This window comes from Nelumbo lutea, chromosome 8 (assembly GCF_056320005.1).
Source record: "Nelumbo lutea isolate HS-2025 chromosome 8, American lotus-T2T, whole genome shotgun sequence".
In the NCBI taxonomy this organism is placed as follows: Eukaryota; Viridiplantae; Streptophyta; class Magnoliopsida; order Proteales; family Nelumbonaceae; genus Nelumbo; species Nelumbo lutea.
In genome coordinates this window covers 15,113,389-15,132,181 of record NC_142691.1, presented here as the reverse complement: position 1 = coordinate 15,132,181, position 18,793 = coordinate 15,113,389, and the positions used below count along the sequence as shown (strand labels likewise).

Below are 18,793 nucleotides of genomic sequence, written 5' to 3'. Positions count from 1 at the left end.
CTTTTTGTGGGTAAATTATATATAGCAACCTCATACTTAGTGAGTGGTAATACTTAGCCCCTTCAACTTTGTTTTGTAACAAAGACCGATAAACATTTAGATTCCAACACTTTACCCCTTGACTCACTAGTAGTGTCGATAATAAAAACAAAATTACTAAGGCCTCATTTGGTTTGTAGAAAAAGGGGTCTGCAGTTGGAATCTGAATGGGCTATTCCGGTTCTAACCATTTGGCTGGGTGGAACCGGAATCCCATTCTCATTCCTGTTGGAATGGCCATTTCCTGCCCCTCACTTGGGAATGAAATCTCATTTCTATTGATTTCAATTTTCATTCTCATTTCTGTCTGAACCAAACAGACTATAGGAGTAGAGTATTCCGGTTTCGATTCCAACTGTAAATCAAACAGACCCTAAGTTGCCCATACAAGATTCTATGGACCGACAATAAGTACCAAAATAATGAAAAAACTATTCTAAAGCATAAGTTATGCTCAAGGCATTGATGGATCATAATTATCAATGCATTATCAAGATCAATTTTGTTGAAAGAAAATTGAGAGAAACGTACAAAGAGATAGGATTTTAAGAACAAAAACCTAGGGTTAAATGAACAAAATGGTAAAATAGATTAACAAAGGGCCTAATTTAAGGTTCTAAAATATCAACAGGAACATTTCATAATTAGGCAGGCAAAGTGCTGAAATACAAAAGTTCAGAGGGTTAAGTGCCAATTATTTAGTTTGCCCAAGTTGAAGTATAGTATGATGCATGGGCAGTGCATCCGATGACTGCTTTTAGGAGCTCCAATTAGACTTCTAGCGAGGCTCAAGTGTTATAGCCCAATAATGCCCCTTACGACTTATTCCCTCCAACCCCTAATAAATAAATAATTGAAGCAAGCCTTATAGTAGTACTATAATTGATGAAGGAAGATTTGGCCTGACCTCTTTATTATAAGATACGTGGCAGAAACGACAGCTCGGTAAAAGGGGCCAAGCTTAGGCGGGAACAAGGGGACACACTTCGCCGAATTGCCACCTTGTAATAGCTCGGGATAGACTTCGCCGAACTACCTTGTAACAGCTCGGGATAGACTTCGCCAAACTGCCACCTTGTAATAGCTCGGGATAGACTTCGCCGAACTACCTTGTAACAGCTCGGGATAGACTTCGCCGAACTGCCACCTTGTAACAGTTCGGGATAGACTTCGCCGAACTGCCACCTTGTAACAGTTCGGGATAGACCGCCGAACTAACCCACCTTGTAACAGCTCGGGATAGACTTCGCCGAACTACCTTGTAACAGCTCGGGATACACTTCGCCGAACTGACCCACCTTGTAACAATTCGAGGTACCTCCGAGCTCAAGACCGCCTCGCTCAGCACTTCGCATCATCTTCTGGGCACCAAAGCCAAACAAGTCGTACCATGCCTGACACCAGGGAAGTCCGTGCCCGAGGGTGCCTCGCCTGACTGGCTTGGGATTTGACGTTTGGCGGCAGCACTCTAAACGGCCACCTGCCACCGCCACTGACGCCGCCATCTCCGGTTAGACGGTTAGGCAGTGACGGTTCTGTCTCAGCAGAAGGGACGATAGCCGAGTTGACAAGCGCAAGGGTAATCATACTCGATCTGACAAGGGCCTCGGGACGAGTACACGAAGTGACTATAAGAACCCCCTGCCCCCCGGCAATGGAGGTATGCAAACTTTGCGCTATCTGATATTACCTTGCTTTTGAAGGATTCTAACTTGAGCTTCGGAGCCTCTACACCGGGTTACCCCCGGAGCTTTCCCATCTCTCCCATTTCAGGTTCCCTGCTACCCCGAATTCAGAAGCAAGGCAGCGGACAGCTAAGACTAGCCGGATCGCGCTCCATCAATTGGCGCCGTCTGTGGGAAAACACTTCAAAAAGCCTCCCTCCAAACTTCGATACCCCCTTTCTTCTTCAAAAAACCCAACACTCAGGGCCTCCTCCAGCAACACCGGACGCGACACGGAGACAAACGCCACCGGGGAGCAACTTCAGGTCCCCGTAGTGTGCGTTGGACAGTTCACCATCCCCCTTTCGGTGGACGGGATCCCCATCCTGAACACGCCACAAGCAGTGGCACCCGTAAACCCTCCTACCACAAACGTCCCCTTTCCTCTCCCCATTGAGACAACTTTCACTGAACCAACTGCCGTCCCCCTGGCAGCTAGCCAAGACCGATTGGAGGACCTGATGCAGTGCATGCGGGCAATACAAGCCCAAATGCAACAGTTCCAGCAACACCAGCTTCACCAGCACCAAGTGTTGCACAACATCTCCCAGTATCACTATCAACAGCAGTTCCCCCAACTGCCATTGAACCAACCACTACTTCCACCTCACCACCCCGCCCCGAGGCCGGTCAAGGCCTCCCCGCAGCCAGGCCTCGCCCGCGAGGTCGGCACCCCGGTGCTCCAAGCCCGAGCTCCCGCTCACCGAAAATTGATTCAGCACCCTGGTGGCGGACTACCAGCATTATGGGCCCATCGAGCTCGGTAACACGGAGGCCAGCAGTGCCAGCACAAGGCCCACTCAACGGCGAAGTCGCCAAACCACCACCCGCGCCTTGTCGGAACTCAGAGGCAAAGCCATGAGCTCGGATGAGGTAGAGGCTACCCCGGCTCTCTCCGTTCCTTCCCCCCTCGCATCGGAACTCCTGGCGGTCCCCTTACCCAAAGACTTCAAACTCCCACCTCTGGACAAGTACGACGGGTCCTTCGACCCCAACGACCACGTTGACGCCTTTCAGTCGCAAATGCACCTCGCCAGGGCTAGCGAATCGTGCATGTGCGTGGCCTTTACCACCACCCTCAGGGGGGTAGCCCACACTTGGTACAGGAACCTGGCCCCCGGGTTGATAAAGTGCTGGGCCCAGTTCGTGCAAGTCTTCACCACACACTTCGTCACCAGCCGACGGTGCCCCAGAACAGAGGAAAGCATCTTCGGAGTGGTCCAAAGAGAAGGAGAATCTATTCGGGGCTACATCAAGCGGTTCAACGAGGCATGCTTGCAAATACCGCGGTTGGACCCTGCAGTGCAGCTCGCGGTGGCCAAAAGAGGGGTGACGCACAAAGAGTTCAAATGGCACATGGTGGCCAACCAGCCCGCGACCGTGGCCAAATTCCTCAAACTCGCGGATAAGTTCATGAGGACAGAGGAAGAGATCAACCAACGAACCAAAGGCGAGAACAAGAAAAGAAAGAGAGAAGGCGAGCTCTCCAACCTGGTGAGTAGAAAAAACCCGACCCGGGAGCCGAAGCCGAACCAATCCTTCCGGGCCCCCTAGCAGTTCGGACGGACTACACGCCGTTGAACACGAGGCGAATAGAGATCTTAATGATGATCAAAGACGCTCCGTACGTTAAGTGGCCACCTCGCCTGAAGGGAAATCCGAACGATAGAAACAAGAATTTGTATTGTAGTTTCCATAGAGACCATGGTCATAGCACCGAACAGTGTAATAACCTATGGGACGAGATAGAGGGACTCATCCATCGTGGATACTTGAGAAACTTTGTACAACACAACAATAATAAAGCAGGTCGGCAAGGGGAGCACGAAAGGGATGCACCCGAGTCTAGCAACAAACCTGCCGAACCGTTGCAGAAGCAGCCTCCGGAAGAGAGGCCAGTTCGGGGAACCATCCATGTAATAGTGGGAGGATCGGTGGTAGCGGGGTGTACCTCGGCAACAGCCCGGACTTCAGTTTGCGAAGCGGCCCTCGAAGAAAGGAACCCCCCAAAGAGACCAAAGACCGAAGAGCCAATCTTTTTCACGGAGGACGACGCGCGAGGAGTCCACTACCCCCATGATGACGCGCTTGTCATTAAGCTAAGGATCAACGATTTCGAGGTCAGGCGCGTACTCGTAGATTCGGGCAGCTCAGCGGACATCCTCTTCAAATCGGCATTTGACCAGCTACAGTTAAAGAGGAGCGAGCTGAAGCCCGCGAACACTCCCCTGGTAGGTTTCAGCAGAGAGGAAGTTAGGCCCCTCGGGAAAATAACTGTCCCTGTGGAAGTCGGCACATGGCCTTGTGCGGTCAGACTCAACCATGATTTCTTGGTAGTTGCGACCCCCTCCCCATACAATGCCATAATAGGGCGGCCGATCACGCATGTCCTACGGGCGGCGGTCTCCACCTACTATTTGGCCATGAAGTTCCCTACGGACTTCGGTATAGGGGTAGCGCGGGGCGACCAGCTCGAGTCCCGCAAGTGCTACGTTGCCGCCCTAAAGGGAAAAACCAAGGCGGCCGACGACCTCGAGCTGGAGCGGCCGGCGGAGCAAGGTGAGGAGCGAGCTTCGCCCACGGAGGAAACAGTCGCTATCCAGACTTCAGCTACGGACCCAGCTCGCACACTAAGCATCGGAGCTTCCATCGAAGACCCCCTACGAGCCGAACTGGTGAGTTTTTACTTCAAAATTTAGATATTTTTGCCTGGCCCGCGGCCGACATGCCCGGCATTAGCCCCAGAATGATAACTCACATACTTAATACTGACCCTGTAGTCAGACCCGTTAGACAGAAGAAACGCAACTTAGCCCCAGAACGCTGGAGAGCGGTCGATGAGGAGGTTGAGAAGCTCCTCGCAGCAAACTTCATAAGGGAAGTCCACTACCCGAGCTGGGTGGCCAACCCGGTGTTGGTAAAAAAGGCAAGCGGCAAGTGGCTCATGTGCGTCGACTATACCGACCTGAACCGAGCCTGCCCGAAAGATTGCTTCCCCCTCCCCAGAATTGAACGCCTAGTGGATGCGACCTCGGGAAACGAGTTGCTAAGCTTCCTGGACGCCTACTCGGGCTACAACCAAGTTAGGATGGACCCGTCCGATGAGGAAAAAACCAGCTTCATAACCGAGTTCGGCCTGTATTGCTACAAAGTCATGCCCTTTGGACTAAAAAACGCCGGGGCAACTTTCCAAAGACTTGTAAATAAGCTATTTCGGCCCCTGATTGGTACGAAGATAGAGTGCTATGTAGACGACATGGTCGTCAAAACTTAGTTTTCACAAGAGTTAATACAAGACTTAGATTCTGTTTTCCAAATCCTGTGTCACTTTAGCATGAAGTTGAATCCCAACAAGTGTGTCTTTGGCGTCACCTCGGGCAAGTTCCTAGGCTACATTGTCAATCGGCGCGGTATTGAGGCCAACCCGAACAAAATAAAAGCCATCCTAGATATGAAACCACCTCGGAAAGTAAAAGAGGTTCAAAGGCTAAACGGCCGCATAGCCACTCTAAGCCGCTTCTTATCTAAGTCAGCAGACCGCTGCCTACCCTTCTTCAAGGCAGTCAAAGGCAAAGGGTTCGAATGGACCCAGGACTGCCAGTTTGCGTTCGACGAACTAAAAGGTTACCTCGCTAGTATACCAACCTTAGCCCGGCCCGAGGTGGGCGAGGTCTTACAACCGTACCTCTCGGCGAGCGACGAGTCGGTCAGTTCGGTACTAATAAAGGAAACAGACCGGGTCCAACGACCCATATATTATGTTAGTAAAATTTTGCAAGGAGTAGAGGCAAGGTACCCAGAGATAGAAAAACTAGCATACGCCCTAGTAATAGAAGCTCGGAAACTCTGCCCATACTTCCGGGCTCACACCGTCATCGTCCTAACTGACAAACCTCTTAGACAAGTTTTACTCAAACCCGAAGTCTCCGGTCGACTGACGAAATGGGCCATCGAACTCAGCGAGTATGACCTCCAGTACAAACCGAGAACCGCTATCAAGGCCCAAGCTTTGGCAGATTTTATCGCCGAGTGCACTTTCAGCCATGAAGCTCCACAGGTCGAGCCCGAGGTCCCCATTTGCGGCGAACCTGGAGCTCCTGAGCCCATAGAGTTCGAACCCCGTGAAGTAGCACCTAGTGTGGCCTCTCTCCTGATCAGGCGAAGAGCGAATTGGGATGACGAGCCCTGGATCCTTCACGTGGATGGTTCCTCGAACCGGAAAGGCAGCGGAGCTGGAATAGTCTTGTGCGGCCCGAGCGGCACAAAAGTAGAGTACGCACTACGCTTTGAGTTCACGTTATCCAACAACGAGGCAGAGTACGAAGCGCTAATCACCGGGCTGGACCTAGCGCGAAAGTTTAAGGCAAAACACTTGGTCATCTACAGCGACTCTCAGCTCATGGTAAACCAAGTTACCGGCGAATACGAAGCATGCGATCTCTCCATGATCGCATATTTGGCCAAAGTAAAAGAAGCCCTGCTCAACTTTCGGTCACACATCATCAGGCAAATCCCGAGGTCCGAAAACACTGAGGCCGACGCCCTGTCCCGGTTAGCCAGCACGAGTCACAACAATATGAGAACTATGTACATAGAGGTCTTACCTCGGCCTAGTATTCTCGGGGGGACAGAGGAGGTCGCTCCCATCTTAGAAGCAGAGCCGAGCTGGATCAATCCACTCACGAGCTTCCTGATAGATGGAACCCTCCCTGTAAAACGCAATGCCGCCAAGAGGGTGCAGCGCTAGGCGGCCAAATATGTCATAATAGATGAATGGTTATACCGATGGTCGTACACGCTCCCCTATTTGCGGTGCCTGCGACCTACCGAAGCCGAGTTTGTACTCTGCGACACTCATGAAGGCCTGTGCGGCGGACACTTAGGGGGCAGAGCACTCGCCCAAAAGGCACTTCGACAAGGATACTACTGGCCAACGATGAAGGCAGAAGCTGTCGAGCTCGTCAGAAAATGCGACAAGTGTCAGAAGCACGCTAACATGCACCATCAACCTGCCTCCGACCTCAAATACCTCGCCAGCCCGTGGCCCTTTGCACAATGGGGCATTGACCTCCTTGGGCCATTCCCACCATCAACAGGCGGAAGAAAATTCTTAGTTGTTGCGGTAGATTATTTTACGAAGTGGATAGAAGCCGAACCTCTGGCAACTGTTATGGCCCGAAACATACATAACTTCTTTTGGAAGAACATAGTATGTCGGTTCGGATTACCTCGGGTTCTAATTTCCGACAACGGCAAACAGTTCGAGGATATCAAGTTCCAAGAGTGGTGCCAGGACATGGGGATTCGGAAAAATTTCACGTCAGTCGCGCACCCACAGGCAAACGGTCAGACGGAAGTAATGAACAGAGCCATCCTGCGCGGACTGAAAGCACGTCTGGATCGAGCTAAGGGATTGTGGGCCGAAGAGCTACCAAGTGTCTTATGGGCTCACCGAACGACCGAAAAAGCAGCCACGGGAGAAGCCCCCTTCAACCTCACCTACGGCACTAAAGCGGTGATCCCGGCGGAAATCGAAATACCAATGTTGCGATTAGAAACATACGACGATCGGACGAACGGAGACGAGTTACGCACCAACCTCGACCTACTGGACGAGGTAAGGGACCTTGCGCACATCCGAACAGCGGCATACCAACAGCAGGTAGCTCGCTACTACAATAGCAGAGTAAAGCGACGAAGCTTCCGAGTCGGCGACCTGGACCTCCGGAAGATTATGGTGCCCGAACCCGACGTCGGCAAGCTTGGACCTAATTGGGAAGGGCCCTATAAAGTAAAAACAGCGCTCGGGGGCGCATACGAACTCGAAACCTTGGAAGGCAAACGAGTACCCCGAACGTGGAACATCATGAACTTGAGGCGATACTACCTATAAACCACCTAGCGAAGTGGACGAAATCAGGCCATGTGCCACAAGGCAAGCCGAGGAACTTCAGCACATTATCAGCTCGGCAAAAATCAGTTCGCGGCATAAAAGGCCACGGAAATTTAAAAACCCGACAAAGAAACAGCTCGGGGAAGATGAGCAAGGGGAAAAAGACTCCATTGCAAGAAACAGTACACTGGCAAAAAAAAAAATTTACATGCCCGGAGCCACTTCTTCGCCATCGGAAGGCACTTCAACAACACCCGAAGGCCCTTCCTCTCCTTCAGAGTCCGGCTCGCCATCGGCAACATTGGCCATCTCCTGAGTTATGCGCAAAGTGGTTATGGCACTTACATCGAGGTCGGGGTATGTATTCTGGATCATCCACCATCAGATCGTCAAAACGCGAGGAGGCAATGTAGTCTTCAACTGCCTTCTTTTTGGCGTCTTCAATGCCTTGGGAAAAAATCTGTGTTCTCTCCCTAATGTCCTCCTGAAGATACTCGACTTGATGCTTGACAACTACCCCCATGGCCTCGGCATCACGCTGAGACCTCGCCTGTCTGGCCATCGCGATGCGAGCAGCCTTTTCAACAGCATAAGCAGCCGCCTCAGCAGCCCGGGTATTTGCCTCTGCAGCACGAAAGGCTTCTTCAGCAACATGAGCAGCAGCCTCAGCAGCTCGCACCTGTCGCGAGCTCCTCTCCACTTGGTCCGCCAAGGCATGAATCAAAGAATTCACCTACCAAAAGAAACAAGTGAGCAAAAAGACAACAGAAGCAACGGAATTAAATAAGACAAAATCTTACTTACCACCATGGCATGTGTTACGGCGTGGCAAGCGACCTGATTCAAGGGAAGATTGGTCCACGCCGCGACCTCCTCGGGGAAATTAGCGTCCCTACTCTTCTGAAGAGCGTAGTTCGGCATCAACTCGCTCCTAAACTCCCCTTGAGCTCCCGAGCCTGAGGGCCCAGCCCGCGTTTGAGCAGACCCGGAGTGAGGAGCACTTGAGTATGCAGGAGCGCCCGTATGAGTGGTTTTAGTGAAAGGCGCCCCGGTAGTCTCGTGCACCGGTGGAGTCACTTCGGGCTCCCTGGGCAGATCCTCTGTCGTATGGTCTGGGGCTTTGGGCTCCTCATCCAGGGGCAGCTCGTTACGAGTTCGCTTGGCGACCCGCTTCCTCCTCTTCACACCTTGGAACAAGCGACCACCGCGAGTTCTCTCCGTATCCATCACACCTACAGAAACAAGTTCGACATCAAAAAAAAAAAAAAAAGCCGCATAGCCAGAAACCTACCCGAACTCAGGCCGGCTGCAAAAAGCTTAGCCTTCGTTAAGTAGTGGTGGCACTTTAAGCCTTGCCGTGCCCACTGCCGGAGACCCTTCACCGTCTCTTTATCAAGAGTTACGCCCAAGTCGGGAGCGACCTCACCCCACCCGGTCTGAAAGGGCCATCCTTGTGCACTTCGCATGCCGAAGTAGTCCCACTTCCACGCCGGGACCTTGTTAGGAAGATCGTGCAGAAGTTTAAAACCCTAGCGAGGAGTAAGGTAATACGCCCGTCTCCCCCCAGGAAGAGGACCCGCCTATCTCTTGAGCATCAAGATAGAGGAGAATATCTCTAAGTCCAAGGGGAAGTTCTGCTCGCAAAAAAGGGATATTGTCCCCACCAAGATCCGAATAGAGTTCGGATGAAGCTGGCCAATGGTGACACCGAAGTGGTTTATGACTTCGACGAGAAGGGGATGGAAAGGAAGTCGCAACCCTGCAGCGAGCTGCTCTCGAAAAATCACGATCTCGTCGAGACCGTGTTCCCAAGGAAAGCTACCCGAAGGAATGAAATATGTGTACCCCCTAGGAAGATTGTAGGACAGAAGTATGGATTGAAGACCCTCAGGCGTCATGGTCGAAGGACCAAACCTGTCTAGCATCCGACCTCGGCGGGAGGTAGACGCCAAACTGCCCGAAGCGACTCGGCCCACTGGTTCATAGTCTTCAAGCTCCACCTCAGGATCACTGAGGCAGTCTGGGGACACGGCTCGGTTGGTGGAACCTACGTCGGCCCTACTCGAAGAATCGTCTGAGCTATCAAAGTTAGACATTGGGGGAAAGATAGATTCAAGAAAGTACTCACTGGAAAGTTTGAAGAACAAGCCAAAGAACCGTGAAGACTGTATAACCAGCCTTGACGCGAGCTGGAAAAGATTTGGACGCGAGTTGAAAGGTTGGACGCGAACTCAGTAGACAAACCGCAGAAGTGACAAACCAACCAGGGTCCCCCACTATTTATAGCTATAGTAACCAAGAATCGACCGTGGAGACTGAAGACGATCCGACGGCCCACGTTCTTACCGGCCGCACAACCCTTAAAGTCGAGACGTGATTGGCGCACGTCTTTCCGAAAAAAGAAACGTCAGCACGTCTTTTTGAAACCGACGTCGCTTCGACACGCGTCTTTTCGAAGCTGACGCACCGCACGTCTCCCTGACAGTCGACAGCGCACGTACAGCAGTGGCGTGCCTTTTTGAAATGACCCGCTGTCATGTCCCAGCGGCGCGAGTTGGTTTGAAATTTAAAACGCACGGTCACAACCACCAGCGTTCTTGAGTAAGCACGTTTCCAGCCTTCTCGAAAACCGAAAAAACCCTAGCAAAAGCGTCTCATACAGTGAAGGTTTGAAGGACGGGACAAATCTACAACCACCTCGTGAAAACTCCCCACACCATGGCAAGGCCCTCGGCGCAAGGAGTGGGGGGCAATTGATGAAGGAAGATTTGGCCCGACCTCTTTATTATGAGACACGTGGCAGAAATGACAGCTCGGCAAAAGGGGCCAAGCCTAGGCGGGAACAAGGGGACACACTTCGCCGAACTGCCACCTTGTAACAGCTCGGGATAGACTTCGCCGAACTACCTTGTAACAGCTCGGGATAGACTTCGCCGAACTGCCACCTTGTAACAGCTCGGGATAGACTTCGCCGAACTACCTTGTAACAGCTCGGGATACACTTCGCCGAACTGCCACCTTGTAACAGTTCGAGATAGACCGCCGAACTAACCCACCTTGTAACAGCTCGGGATAGACTTCGCCGAACTACCTTGTAACAGCTCGGGATACACTTCGCCGAACTGACCCACCTTGTAACAGTTCGGGGTACCTCCGAGCTCAAGACCACCTCGCTCAACACTTCGCATCATCTTCTGGGCACCAAAGCCAAACAAGTCGTGCCATGCCTGACACCAGGGAAGTCCGTGCCCGAGGGCGCCTCGCCTGACTGACTTAGGATCTGACGTTTGGCAGCAGCACTCTAAACGGCCACCTGCCACCGCCATTGACGCCGCCATCTCCGGTTAGACGGTTAGGCAGTGACGGTTCTGTCTCAGCAGAAGGGATGACAGCCGAGTTGACAAGCGTAAGGGTAACCATACCCGATCTGACAAGGGCCTCGGGACGAGTACACGAAGTGACTATAAGAACCCCCTGCCCCCGGCAACGGAGGTATGCAAACTTTGCGCTATCTGGTATTACCTTGCTTTTGAAGGATTCTAACTTGAGCTTCGGAGCTCTACACCGGGTTCCCCCCGGAGCTTTCCAATCTCTCCCGTTTCAGGTTCCCTGCTACCCCGAATTTAGAAGCAAGGCAGCGGACAGCTAAGACTAGCCGAATGGCGCTCCATCAATAATCATTAGCATGCATGATGCATGTGAGCGGCAGAATAGAAATATTCAATCTTTGCGGCCATAGACTTTGCAATTTGAGAAGCAAGAGGCAAATAAAAATAGCTTTAAATGGAAGGAAATATACAAATGTCTTGGTAAACAAAGGACAAGACTAGTATAACTAATTAAAATAGATAACATAGGCCTGGCGACTTCCCAATGACATCATGAGAGCAGCAGTCTGACCTTTTTCTTTTTTTTTTTTAATTTTCTCTCAATAATAGAGTATGTAGCAGGAGCACATGCAGAAATATATTACACGAGAGAGAGACAGAGAGACTTGGGAAATATTAAAAAAAAAGAAAGACTTCTATTAGAGCAGTGGGTGCTCTGATTTGTTAGGTGTTTTGGTATCGATCAACATTCTCTTGACAAATTCCTTAACTACTATTTGTTATGGTACTAATACAAAGCCAAAATGTGTTTCAACAATCTTAAGACTTTTGGCATATTAATCAACTATATAATAAATGATATTAAAATCTATTACCATGTCTTAACTCTCCAGTTTGAATCGCATGAGGGAGGGTTATTTACTTAGAGAAGAGTGAGAATTGTCATGAAAAGAACTATTTGGAGTAGAACCAAAGCTATTACATAAAGAGCTATCTTTCACTAGAGTAGAGTGAGAGCCATGGTAGAGAGGACTCCCCACCATTTGAATAAGAGCTGCCTAGGGTGAAGTTGCTGAGACATCGGCTATGGATGCGCATAGTGATATGTTACGTGTTCTAACAATTTTAAGACTTGATTTGATGTATTCTATCAATCTTAAGACTTTTGACATATTGATCAACTTCATATTAATAAAATCTCTATCAAACTTTGCCTGAATATAAAAAGAAAATGTAAGAGTTAAAAGTTGGTTGGCTAGCTTAACAAAGTGAAAGATAAGGAGATATATAGATGAATATAGTAGATATATAAGAGCCCTTCTAATTATCCTTTAAAAAATTAATACTTAGGTCATATTTAGGAGTGCTTAACTTAAAAATAAGTGTTTATTGAATAAATGCTTATTCAAATAAGCATTTTTTTGTATTTGGTACCCAACTTTTTCAAGTGCTTATTTTTAAAAATAAGCACTTATTTTGTATTGGACATTTGGTAGTCATTTTTCCTCTAATAAGCACTTAAATAAGCATTTGGGACTATTTTGTCCTTCATTTTCTTTTAAATTTTTAAAATACATCATTCTTTTAAGTAAGTACTTTTATGAAAGCATTTTTACAAAATCACTTTTATAAAAATACTTTTATGAAAGCATTTTTACAAAAGCACTTTTGTAACACTTCTTTTGTAAATGTGTTTTTACAAAAGTGCTTTCGTAAAAGTACTTTTATAAAAGTACTTTCATATAGGTGATTTTATAAAAGTACTTTTATAAAAATGCTTTCATAGATGTACTTTTATAAAAGTGATTTTGTAAAAGTATTTTCATAAAGTCTTTTCATAAAAGTACTTTTATAAAATTCAATTAGGGATAATTTTATAAGTGGTATTTTAAAATTCAACTAGGGATATTTTGAAAGAAAAAATTGAATTAGTGCTTATTAAAAAAGCTAAAAATTTGGGCTTAAAAAATAAGTTCTTATTTTTAAAATAAGCACTTATTCGGGGCTTATTTCCCAAATACTAATAACTGCTTAATGGCCCAAATAAACACATATTTTAAATAAATGCTCCCAAACATGGATTAAGATTAAACACATGTCTATAATCCTTTTCTTCTCTTATCTTTCTGTTTCTTCTTCTCTTATTGGATGCATAAATGCTCCCCCACATGACCAAGGTCGAAAAATTAGAAACACAGTACAATTTATTCCCATTGTACAGGCAGCAGGGAACTCATAATTCGCTCTAAAGATTAATTATGCCATGAATATTCCAACATTAAGAGAAAAGTTACAAGGATGGACGTTATTAAAGCACCACATTAATCTATGATTATCGTCACTAATCCTTATCTCCTAACCAACTACCGATCTTTCTATCTAATTTATTAGTTTATACATATTTTTTGCTGTGACCTCACTGATCATGCTTTTATAATCTTAACATATACACAATGTTTAGAGGATCAAGACAAAGGCTAATATAATAACAATGATTAGAAATTAATTCTCATAAGCAAGCATGGCCACATGAATTAAAGCATCTGGCTTTAATTTATGTAAATTAAAGCTACTTGAAGTACAACAAGGTTGAATAAACAAATGAAAACACTGTGTCGATTGCCTGAGCTTGAATAGGATACAATTTTGGATTCAATCATACAAAATAAACAACTATTAAGGTAACGTGGGGAGGCATTATTCGTTGGGCTCTGTATTTTATCTTGCTTGAGCCTTGAGGAGCTCTACTAAGCACTAAAGGCATTTTCTTTGACGAATGGGTATCCTGGACCACCAAACAGAACCCTAGATTTCAGCTCTACTAAGGTTTGGTGAGGTCACATGAAAGGTGGGTTGCAAGGAAACAGTTGACTGTGAGATCTGCATTTCGTCATGCTCTGATGCTGACGTTTCGGTTCGAGATTGGAGGGTTGTGGATGCACATGTCATGCTGGGGGTATTGACATGGTAGGCATAGAATCCTGTGACTATACGTCATGGTGTGGATTGGGTGTCCCTTTAAACGTCTGTCCTCCATTACTGCTACATATTTGAAATTTCTTATACAAGATATATCATCATTCATCAGGCATCACTATATATATTGCTTTTATGATTACTAGTTGGGTTAGTGACCTTTAAGACTCATCCATTGAAGTAGTTTTTGTATTGAGGTGCTCACAGCTTTTAAAGGTCAACCCGGCTATCTGTTGATTGGTTCAACTCATGGTTCAAACTTGAAAATATCAATATGTATCGTAACGTGTTGTACCATAAATATCGGTTTTCAGGGTCACTAAATGATATATATTTTAATGGGAATTAAGCAGATGTGATGTTTAAATTGTGCATTAATGGTTGCAAGTTGGAAATTGGTTGAAATTAAGGTTCAGTTTGGGTATAAATAAAAATATATGTACAGTATAAATGCATACAAAATAATATAAAATATAATTTACATATTTGTATTTTCAAACTGATCATTTTAACCTAAAAAATGGGTTTGATACTAATTTCAGTATTGAATGTATCAATACTTTGAACACTGGTTCAACCCAATTAAACCCAGTGGGGCGGTGGAATGACTAAATGACCCGGATAAATAGCTTGTCAAAATATTAGAAAAAAATGCTGGGCCAGTTTGGAATGAACAAGTATACAAAGTGGGAAGGGTTGTCTCTCTACTTTTGCTCAAAATAGGGTTTTTTACTCTTTTTTTTTCCATATCTGCCTCCATGTTCTATTTTTTGTCAAATGGCACTGTCATTTAAAAAAGGGGTTATTGGTCCATAATTACGATTTTGCTTTTTAAAGTAAAAACATTGCCATGTCAGCACCAATTATTTCTTCTTTTGAAAAACAAAACAATACATATTAATAAATGCCCTGTAGGTTGTGTTTGGAAATGATGCAAATAGGGTGTAAATCCCAGTTCAGGGTAAATTTGCACTCTGGTTCACTTTTGCCTATATTTGACAACATTGCATTTATGCATTAACAAATGACAGACCAATGCATATTTACATTGATAATAAGATGTAAAAGTACATCAATAAAAAAGAAGTAAATTTGCATTCAAGTGGGCTTTTGATAAAAAAAAAAAAAAAGAATATGCTTTATTGGAATTCATGTTTGGTAAGAAGGTAAATTTGTCAGTGTAAAACTAACCCAACTTTGTAATTTATATGGACTGTTTTACACTCTACATATTTGCATTCACACTTATTTGCATCATTTCCAAATGCAGCCTTAATGACAAATGGTGCCGGCCCTGATTTTGCCTACAATTCAATTGGAACAAAAAATATGTTTTTTAAATTAAAATAATATTTACAATTATTTTTTTTAATTCTAAACCCCAATTTTTTTAAAATGAATAAACAAAAATAATGAGAAATAAAATCATAATAAATCAATGTTTTAAAAACCAACTTGAACTAAAACCATTTTAGCCACCGATTTTTTGGTCAACAGTTCAACCATTCAGTTTGACCAAACAAGCTCATAATGCTTTAAAAATAAAAAGAATTAAAATAAAAATTGACTCAAAAACCATTATATGGCCAAGTGGATTGACGATTGAACTATAGGGTTAATAGGTGGTTGACCAATTCAACAATTTTTTAGGCAAATAACAGTTTGAGTTTGAGGCTAAAAACAGGACCAATACCATAATCGGTTTTCGGGCTGAACGATCTGACTATGATCAATGACGGTTAAAACAATGTGGTTTTAATTTTAAATATGCCCTTATATTTTAGGAGGCCTCCCATCCTTCTGTGTGATTTTTCAACTGTTTATGAATTGGGCAGACAACACTGCAGTCTTTTTCACTTGCTTCGTATTATCGTTAAAGATCAGTGTGTCGAAGAGATGCGAAAAATTCATTTTGGGCTGATTTCAAAAAATTAATTCAAAATGAAAAATTTTACATCTTTTTCATTTTATTTTCGCACGAAAAAACACAAAAAAATGTACAATAGTCCAACAAACTTCAAATTACTCAAATCTAATGCAAAAGCCCATAACTACTAGAATATCTTTCAAAAAGACCCCCGAAGTTCAAAGGCATGGATCAGGTTTTCACTTTTTTCAGAACACTGTTGCAAAAAATAGGAATGATAAATAGAAATAGAAAGAGGCCAAGCCGAGTAGCCGACAACAACGTTGCTTCAATTGCCTTCACACAGCCGTCTGAACACATGTCAGTCTTGTCACCTCTTTAAAACATTACTTCGGGCCGTTAAGGCGTAGCGTACCAAACACTAGAACGATGACCCGGAAAACCACCTAAAGACATCTGTCACTTCTCTCTACAATTAGGCCCCACAGTGGCTTTTGAGCATTGGATTGGTATCATATAGAGATAGATGATAATGGTAAAACGAGCCCTTTTCCTGTCCTTTTTATTTTGGTAAAACATTTCCTATCTATTCTCTACGTTTCTTATCGTCGGTGACGTCTATTCTCTACGTTTCATGGGTCATGACTCATGACTCCGGGAACATGACACGTTGCTAAGAGTGTGGGTAAAATAGTAATTGTGCTCAATATTCTTTTGACGAAAAAGACATGTAAGAGACTGAGTGGACTGACGTGTCATGCCCAAAAACGTTGGGCTGTTGGCCTTGGCCCCCCCAACAGTTAAAAATTTTCTCTGACTTTGGAGATGGACAAGTAAGCAGTGGGTGTGCGTAATACACATAGACACGCAAGATAGTTTCGTCTGTGAAACAATAAATACGACAGTGATGTCTGAAATCGATGTTCTGTTCCAAAATAGAAGACGGACGCCTATCCAATGGTTCATTTCATCAGTTGGGCTCCCCCACCCCATGGCCCATCGGCCCCATACCGCTCTCCCAAGCCCGTTTTACTTTTGTGCTGCCTAGTGCCTTCAACGCCTTCCACACGACACACGTCTGCCACAATTTTGGCCACAATTTCTCCTGTTTTCAATTTTTTATTTGTTTAGTTTTAAGATTTGAGGAGGAAAGAAGAATCCGAAAGAAAACAGCAGGAAAGTTCTTAGTGGGGGACTTTCAGGGACCGGGGCGGTTGAGGTTGGTCAAATTAATTGGGCTTCACCTTCCCTCCTTGCCCCAACTGTTGACCCAAATAATTCCTATCCAATTTCTTTCTATGTCTCATAAGTGATAACTAAAACCACATACATAAATACGCATACATGCAATGAATTACACACTTGATGGTTGACTCAAAATTATTTATAACCTATGGATCTACTGATGAACCCCATTGAGCATGTATCATGACATACATACATACCCACATGGGCCACATGCATTAAATATATGATTAATGCATACCTATGTGTGGGGAATTGACCAAGTATTCCTTGAACAGTTAGCCGGGTTAGGTATTATTAGTTCAATGAAACAAATAAAGCAGATTTGTAATTGCCAAAATAAACCCTTGAGACTTCTGCAAATTTCATTCTCAGAAAGAACTGGAGAATTGATTGGAAACCCATTTGGACAAAAATTAAAATCAAGAGCCTACAGGGTCCAATCTCCAATCAATGTCTGTCTCTAGCTGTCAGGATAAAGCGGTAATATTTACAAATGGAAGAACAGGAAGACGAAGAACAGAAACAGAGTCCTCCTTCCTTCTCCTTGGACCGAAAGCAATTAAGAGTTAAGAAAAAACTACAAATTGAGAGAATAAAACCCAGACGAATTTTCACAGGAATTAATAGGAGCAGGCCATTCTCTGCAAACGATCTCTGAGGATTCCATTGTACAGAACCATCCGATTTGCAGGCATTCCTTGGGCAACGCTGCGGTTCTCAGACCTGCAAGCTTGATTCAACGTCAACGATTTCCTGCTGTGCTCCCTCCGGAACTCCTCGCTATTCCCAATTGGATCAACTACGTCTTCTGCGAAGTGAACCCTTTTCTTCTTTTTGTCTCGTTTCTTCCCATCTGATTAAACAAACAGCCAGAAGAAAAAAAAGAAACAGAAAACAATCAGGAAGACTAAATCAAGAAATGGAAGGAGAGGAGCCAAAATATCCAAAAACTGGGGAAGACCCACGTACCGGAAGAGATGCAAGACCGTAGAACTGGACGAGTGGAGTCGGAATTCTCAGCAACGGCGAATTGGGTAGTTGGGAGTGGCTTCTGTCGACAGAAGGCCAAGAGGATTACAGTGCCTGACACCGCCATGGCTGTGGCTAAGACTACTCCTTGTGAGCTTAAAATTGGAGACATGATGGAGAAATCAAGAGGAAAAACAAAAAAAATAGAACGAAGACGAAGAAGGAGGGGGAAAAGAAAGTTTCAAACACTCAATTACTTGCGAAAACAGAGTTAAATAGCAGTCTGGCTGGGGATAGAAGCAGAAAATATAAATAATGTTTTGAAGGAAATAAATGAGCCATGGTTATAATAAGCGTGCTTTAATTTTTTAATTTTGAAAATTAACGTAAGCATCCCGATTCCTCGTCTCATCTGCCCCTATAATTATAAACAGAGCGGTGTCTGCTTTTGCTCGTGCTCTGCACGGCAAGTCGGCAAATCGAAAGGTAATTTGGCTGACGTAACCTTCTTCTTTTTTTTTTTTTGTGAAGAGAAAAGTAAGAGGTAAAATAATGAAAAATAAAATATCCGTTTTACCCCTGATATTTTAGAATCCTGTCCATGAAGTATTTCAGTGAACTCACAAATGGTCAAATGTCATTGACTTGAACCAATTGGGCCGGTTCTGGTTATAGGTTCAGATTGGCTGGTTCTAGTTCTTGATTTATTATCACAATTATTATGGGTTTAAAATCAGTTTTACCTAGT

The 18,793-nt window shown here is 45.3% G+C and overlaps 1 protein-coding gene across 1 annotated transcript; it reads right to left on the bottom strand.

Moving 5' to 3' along the window:
* Positions 1-17,404: 17,404 nt before the first annotated feature.
* Positions 17,405-18,442, bottom strand: LOC148842941 (cytochrome P450 family protein). Its single transcript, XM_088959586.1, has 2 exons — positions 18,046-18,442; positions 17,405-17,929 (listed from the first exon to the last, which is right to left on the bottom strand). Exons 1-2 carry the CDS (start codon positions 18,215-18,217, stop codon positions 17,697-17,699), a joined length of 405 nt encoding a protein of 134 aa, XP_088815712.1. The 5' UTR covers positions 18,218-18,442; the 3' UTR covers positions 17,405-17,696.
* Between the last annotated feature and the right edge of the window lie 351 nt (positions 18,443-18,793).

Excerpts from the sequence above, each read along its gene's own strand:
- LOC148842941 (XM_088959586.1), bottom strand. The coding sequence starts at position 18,217 with ATGTCTCCAATTTTAAGCTCACAAGGAGTAGTCTTAGCCACAGCCATG. Across the intron at positions 17,930-18,045 it reads ACGGTCTTGCATCTCTTCCG|ATGGGAAGAAACGAGACAAA; the intron begins GTACGTGGGTCT and ends TTGTTTAATCAG.